The sequence below is a fragment of the Empidonax traillii genome, unplaced genomic scaffold, assembly GCF_003031625.1.
Source record: "Empidonax traillii isolate 1590-97213 ecotype Southwest subspecies unplaced genomic scaffold, ASM303162v1 scaffold359:size565994, whole genome shotgun sequence".
Classification (NCBI taxonomy): Eukaryota; Metazoa; Chordata; class Aves; order Passeriformes; family Tyrannidae; genus Empidonax; species Empidonax traillii.
Genome location: NW_020955552.1, coordinates 476,933 through 484,440, shown reverse-complemented (window position 1 = coordinate 484,440; position 7,508 = coordinate 476,933). Strand labels below are relative to the sequence as shown.

Below are 7,508 nucleotides of genomic sequence, written 5' to 3'. Positions count from 1 at the left end.
CTGTCAACAGAAAACAGTGCTGATATTGTTGTTAAGTGTGACAAACTGGCAAATGCAATGGGCACCACGCTGGAACAATGCAAACTGCTTATATCCATGGAAGAGGCAATGTTTAAAAGTGAGATGAAGGCGGACAGCGAGAGGCTGTCGAGGAAGGTTCGATTCCGCGTTGCGTCCTCACACAGCGGGAGGGTGCTGAAGGAGGTGTACGCCGATGGGGAGGCTGCCGACTCTCTGGACTCCGAATATGCCAGCAGCTCAGAGACTGACCAAACCAGCCGGCTGAGTGAAGTGGACGGGCAGCAGAATGGACACGTGGGGTCTGAGTGCGATGAAAATGAGAACGAGGAGGATGAATTGCTCATTTTAGTCAGAGCCGCTAAAGAGAAAGGATTTGGCACAAAGCGAGTCAACATCCTCAGCAAAAATGGCACAGTCAGGGGAGTCAAGCATAAAGTCAGTGCTGGTCAAGCCCTCTTTGACAATCTGGCAAAAGTATTTCAGGTAGGTAATGCAATTCTACTGGCTGTAAGCCCCCTTTCTCCCTTTTAATTCCACACATTATTCTTCACTTTGTTCACACTGCTCTCATTTATGATTTCTCAATATTCTGCTTCGTTCCCGTTGTTATCCACTTGCTTTTGTTGCACAGGAGGGGCTCGTTGGTCTTTCTAGTATAAAACAGCTCCACACTTCAAACTGACTGTAAACTTTCATTTTCAAAATTGAACTAAAGTTTACTGAGTAGAAATATGTATTTTCTGCTTCCCATGTATGGCCCAGCAAAGAAATATAACAGAGGATTTAACTGGGGCTTTGCTGGAGATCTGTACAGGTCCATGGTACAGGGCCGTGTCATGTTTCCACTCATATTATATTAATTCTAATGAGTTTACGATGTTATCGACTGTCCCCACATGTAAATATGTATACTTGCAAATCCCATTCTGTTTAATCTGAAAAGTAGATCAAATTAGATGCAGGGTGGCAGCAATGACGGTTTTCCCACATGAAAATTTCAGAGGAATGAAATCTTAGTCAGAGGTCTCTTTTATTAATGTCTGTTTTCCACCTATTTTGTAAAAGCAACAGAATATTTGTAGTTGAAACAGCATATGCTACACTAATGCCTTAGTCAGAGAAACATAGGCCTCAGAAAAGTTCATATATAAAAGCTCATATATACAATTTATCTATAAATGCTATTCAAACCTTTCAGTCATTAATATTTACACAAAAGAGCAACAAGTGTTCAGCTGGACTCTTTCTGAAGGTTCTTATAATCCAGAATTATGCTTTTCACTTAAATTATCCAATAATTGGCTTCAAAGCATTGTTTTAGAAGCTTTAATATGGTTTTAAATCATGGGGAATTTGATATTAATGACTGTTGTTGTGTATTAAAATTAAAAGTTCTTCCTTACACTGAAACTAAGTAATTTCATAATACATTTATAAATGGCTGTAGATTAACATACTCTTGTTTCTGGATATGAATTTATCCTCTATGTTGTACCTAAGTTATAAAAGTCTTTTTGTCAATATGAATGTTCCTGTGGAAGTTGAGGTTTCAAAGATGAATTGCCTGTTCATTTTTGTTCTTAACATAACATTACATCACATAGCACTTAAGTAGTTTGCTTTCTTTCAAGCTACTCATTAAAGAATTTGTCCTTGAAATCCCTACTCTGATAAAATTTGTAACAAACTCATTTTTTCTAAGTAGATATAAATTAGGAAGTTTTAACTGAGGCATGTATGGGTTCTTCTCCAAATTTAATTCCACTGTTCTATGCTGTTTCACTATGTGTAGTACACCACCTCACCAGCCTTATTTCCTCCTAAATGCTTTCTTCTGCTACATCCGTGACTCCAAGCCAAGAAATTTGAATCAGCTAAATAAATAGACCCATTTGAAGACATCCATGCATTAATTAGTGTTCCCAACATCTTGCTTTTTCTATCTCCAGTTTAGATTAGATGTTCTTCAGGAAAGACCCATGGACTGAAATCTGTGTACCTTGATTGCAACGTTTATTATATTCCTAGCAGAGTTATAGCTAGGACCATTTCCAAGTGCTATTTCCATGAGATATTTTGCCAGAAAAAAGTATTGCTCGAAAGAAGGCATATCCATCTTACAGTGTCAGAAAATTATACGTATACAAGTCTACCACAGACGTCCATAATTAAAACCTGTAAAATAATGACTGCTTTAAAAGGTGCTAAGAATTTTTTTATTGATAATATTTTACTGCAGAAGAAAGAGGAAAATTAAATTATCAGATGAAAACAAACTAAACAGTTTTTCATACAGCACATAATTAAATTTAAGAACTCTCTGCTTCAGGCATTGTAAAGTCGAAAAGTCAGGTTTTGAAAGCAGATGAGAAAAATATATGGGGAACAGAGAAGCTTCTGCTTATGCAGGTCTAGATGACTGATTTCCAGACATAAATGTATATTCTTACATTAGGTGCCAATTGGATCAAAGACATATATTCAATAATACAGAGAACATCATGACTTTAGGTTTCAAAACAAACAAGTTCCTATTTCCCCAGAGGTAAAGTCTGAAGTCTAGTGAAAAGCAACGACAAATTGCATATTTTTATGTCATACTGTGAACCAATTTTCTGTGCTGCATGGTGAACACTGAGGAGAGCAAAGCAAAAGGGTTGGTTTTGAGATTGATTTGGAACTGCTTTATTGTAATGTGAAATATGATTGAAATCCATCCAATTACAAATGTAGTAATAGCCTTTAGCATGAGATTAGAGGATGATTTCTAGTTTTCTGTAAGCATGTTCCAGACTTCCTGCTGGAATACCACTTAGAGGACAAGAGTTGTTCTTTCAAAAATATGGTAAGATAGATATCTCTATTAGAAGGTATAATACAAAATCTCTTGATCTGGGCATTTTTGTAAATTACTCTCTTGATTATGTCAGGTCATCTGCAGTTACATGTTTCTCTTAGATAAGTATCAGGTGTATAACAATAGTTAAAATGTATATGGAGTACCTTATCCCTGAGGAGAGTCCATCTTTGCCTCTTTGATGATTTGGCAGTAGTAACTCATATGAGATGAACTCATTGTATATTTCTCAGAGTTAGTGTCAAAGCCAGTAATTGTAATCTCAGAATGTGCAAATGAACTCTTGACAATCCTTATTCTAAGCACTGATAAATTCTGTGAGCAAATAATTCTTATTTAATATTCACTGTATCACTTATTAACTAAAATGTGTATGCAAGAAGCAAAATATTGAGTGTGTGTGTCTTGTGATCCTGAAATGTTTTCTGCATTGACAGCACTCTGATTCTTCAGACTATATCTGCAAACTCCTCTACTATGCTACTTCTCCAAATCCCTAGATGCTCCCTGTGATAGGGAAGAGATCCTTGAAAACAAATCAGTTTGCTCAGATATTCTAGGGATAAGCAGGTATGCATTTACGGTGCTTTGTTATGTTGTGCAGTCAAGACCTTTGTTTTTTTTCTGTTCAAATACTTGAAGTGAAAGTACTCCTGTATATTTTAATGTTCCATCAAATATTTGTGGTTTTGAATATTTTTTCTCCACATTTTCTTACTACAGCCTTTCTACAGGATTGGTTCAAAACCTTTCTTCCCACAACAAACTTAGCTGAAAAAAAAAAATAATCACACCTTCTGAGCTTTTTTAATTTTAGGAGAGTGATGTAATATAGAAAGTATTTCTAGATGAAGAGGTGGTTTTGGTTGTTGTTGTTACATGATACAAGCCTAGTCTGAGAATGCATATCTGCTGCCAAATAGATGTGCATCCCCTGCTACATCTTCCCACAGTCATGCACTAAGCACTTCATCAACAACGTAATCCGTGACTTCTCATTTCCATTGTTCCCTGAGAAGTGGAGCTAAGTCCCTTACATTGTTTTGTCCAAGGACTGTCTGTGTCTCCAGATAAGAGTTGCTCCAGTGCTGTAACAGTGAAAGGTCTCCCATCAGGCCATCCCTGCATGGCTGTGGAAGCTGCTGCCAGGCAGGCGGGAGCAGCTGTGGGCAGCTGCGGCTAGCACAGCCATGGGAATAGAATGTGGGACAGAGCAGGGCATGTTTGGGGGTTGTCTCAGCAGCATGGCAGAACATTCTGGGGGAAGAAAGGTGGGGAAGAGACCAGCTCTATGGATGCTTCAGGACAGCATGGTTTCCATGGCAACCCCTCCAGCCTTTCCCTCCTTGGGGTGGATGCCACAAGGATACCGTCGACATAGCAACCATATCCTAGGAGGGGGGGTGATGGGTGTTGACATAGCAACCACCCTGGGTGGGGAAGGTGGGAGGAAGGTCCCCAGTGGTCTGGTGAAGGGTAGGGACAGTCACATGTGTCACCTGGCCTCTGCTGGCACCCAAACTGGGCCTGGGGGCTGGCCTCCCACAGTGCTGGCAATACAGGTGACAGACAGGCAGGAACATTTTATTTTTGAGAAACAGACATACTGAAAAGCTTGAAAAACAGCAAGGAGCTGAAGCTCCCAGACTCCCTGTTTTTGCACCTCTTTGGTGTAAGTGACATTTTCTCCTGCTGAAACACTATAACCAACAGTGTCAGCAGCTCCGGAGCTGGGGACGTGACTTGCCAATTGTGTCAAAAGCAAATGACCCTCCTCTGCATATCCAAAGTAAATGTGGTTTTATTTCAGTAGATTACCAGAAATTTTGCTTTCTAGTATTAGAATACTGTTTAAATGCAAATTGGTATGAATATTTCCTATATTTTCCCATAGAAAGTGGTAGAGAAATAGTTTTTTTTTTTCCTTGAAATAAATATAATTCTCTTCATGACCAATTTTAATGACTAGACCATCCCTATGATGGCTTCCAGGTAACAAGGAACAAAAATCCTTGTGTTGTCTGATATATTACTAGGTAATACAATGACCATTTCGTGCCAGACTGGGTTTCCATCCCAATGTGCAATGTAATGGAGCTCAGCCAAAGGTTTTATATGGGTCTCTCCTCATTTTCACTGCTTCAGAAACGGTATTTTCCTCTATTTTCACACTTACACACTCCACTGGCCTTCCAGCCTCCTCTGAAAGGTCACGTTCTGCTAAATTAGCCACAGAACTAATTCTCAGGCAGGGCCTGCTGACATCTGTTGTGAGAGGGCAGGCCTGGCTCACAAACCTGATGAATGCCTTTGTGAGCACTGCGTCAGAGATATGGGCCAAGAGTCAGACACAATGTACTTGGTCTTTACAATGTTTTCCAGCACAGTTTCTCAGGTAGAGCTAACATTTAGGGTTGCGTAGTGCACGTCATTATTCAGACTGATAAAGAATGAGCTTATTACTGTTTAGGGAGAAAGGTGGGAAAGAATAAAGAATCAGGTGGAAGTTTGTTAAGAGAAGTTTGGGGTGGTTAAGTTCATTTTCATCTTTCTTTACTTGTAGGTGTTAAGTCATTAACCAGTTTCAGTCTCTCACACCTGGAAAAGTTAATACACAGCAAGACATGCAGAGCTTACAAACCAGTATGGCTAGCTAATACTACAGGCAAAATAAATAGAAATACAGCAGCAAAACCAACCATCTTACAAAGAAGGCAGATGCTGCAAAGTGTTGTTAAAGAAAGTTTCTTGTGCAATCATACAAACAAAGATTTTAGAGTGGGTGGTATGTTGTATAGTACTCCTCTGGATCATATATCATTAAAACTCTCAAAAGTCTGGGGAGATGAGAAAGAGGGATTTGCAGTCTCACTAGAGAATTGCAGTCATGATAGTGTCCTTCTCACTTCTTTGGCAGACGATCAGTGCTGACACTCCAGCATCACTGAACTCTTTGAATCCAAAGACCTCTGCTAAGACTGGAAAAAGACTGTAAAAGATCTCCTGAACTTTTCCTTCATATTCTCATCCAGACTCACTACCCTGTGACTCTCAAATAGGCAGAGCTTGCAAAAGGAAAAGATGTGCTTGCAAAAGATGTTGATTGTACAGAGCATTTGCTGCAGTAATGCCACTTACATGGATGGAGATAAAATCCCAATGAGCTGTAGGTATCTGAGGTACAAACTTCCAATGTATCTTCCTAGTGTTAGGAAGTCTGGGAAACCAATTACTGAAATGCATTGCACTGAAATCCACTGGAGAACAAGAAAAATTGTAATGATACAGAGGATAAAGTGATTATGAAAAGTAGCTTTCTGCTTGTTACAGAAAAATCTGTGTTAGAAGGACAACTGGATCACTGCTGGAATGGTCATAGCATCCTTTCACTTCTTTTGTACCTTCAGAAGGGCTTTGATTTGTGACCACATTGCACGGGACAGTGATTCAGCTGATGCAGTTGATCAATTCAGAGTTATAACAAGTGGTTTCCAGAGCCAACATCTAATCAGACACACTGAATGAAAAACTAAATTGTTCAATTCTGTGAGCTTTTAACTATAGCCTGGATTTGGCCAGTACTTAGGATATTGGTTCTTATTGTTCTCCTGTGTTTGTAGAAATCAGCTGTAGAGCACTAAGGTCAGACAAGTCTAGTATTAGGCTATGCGTGGCATTTTAGGATTCACTTCTGTTGTACTTGAAGTACATATTTGACCTAGAATTGGAATGATCAGCAAACAGACTTTAAAATATCTAAACCACTGAAAGGAATATACAAGCTTTGGTTTAAAAAAGACTTAACTATCTCATTTTTAAAAATGTAGATATGGAATGTCTTGACTTTTCAATACACTCAACATTGGGAAGCTTAGCAATAAAACTATGGTTACATTAAACACTTCTTTGAGACTGAGTCTATAATTGTAGAAAAAAAATTGATAGACTTTTATGCTGGCAGTCTGACTAGCAAGTGCTGGACATCTGTCCAACCTTCTAGTGCACTGCATGGCATCAAAATTATTCTTGCTCTGATGAGTCTTGATCCTTGTAAAGGATCTATAAATGACGTCAGTGTTCTTGAGACACTGGTCTTGTCTTTTGCATGGGAAAGGGCATAGCAAAGAAACTGTGATAATACTGTAGTGAACACATATATACAGAATATGTAGCACTAGACTTAAGATTCCAATTAAGACTTCAGATATAGATTAAAAAAATCCATAGGCCTCTGAAGAAGGACTTAGACAATAAAGCTCTAGCACTGAGATCCTCCAAACTTCTCTTTGATGCTGCCTTGCCTCAAAGGCAGCAACAGCCTTTCACTAATGAAAACTTGACTAATTTTCTGCCTTGGCCGTGTGCCTCAGCATCTCAGTATTGACAGGACATGACAGTTACCTCCTACTCATGTCCTATGGAAACCATAAAATAGGGGTCTATTGCCTGTCTCACCTGCAGGGCTTGATTCAGTAGGTGTTCCCTGAGCATGCCTGGCGGATCAGATCCTACACAAACTGCACATAAGCAGATTCTGCTTTGTTACAAATTGTATCTTGCAGGAGGCAGTGGTGGGAGTTGCACTTTGAAATAGACAGTAATAAGACAGCACAAATAAGTTGCTGAAGCA

The 7,508-nt window shown here is 39.2% G+C and overlaps 1 protein-coding gene across 1 annotated transcript in view; it reads left to right on the top strand.

Annotated features, from left to right (window-relative positions):
- Window positions 1–108: 108 nt before the first annotated feature.
- GRXCR1 (glutaredoxin and cysteine rich domain containing 1) overlaps window positions 109–7,508 on the top strand; it is a 39,987-nt gene continuing 32,587 nt past the window's right edge. The window contains exons 1-2 of the mRNA XM_027892575.1: window positions 109–504; window positions 3,446–3,448. Coding sequence (XP_027748376.1) covers window positions 109–504; window positions 3,446–3,448 — 399 coding nt within the window. The remainder of the gene's footprint in view (window positions 505–3,445; window positions 3,449–7,508) is intronic.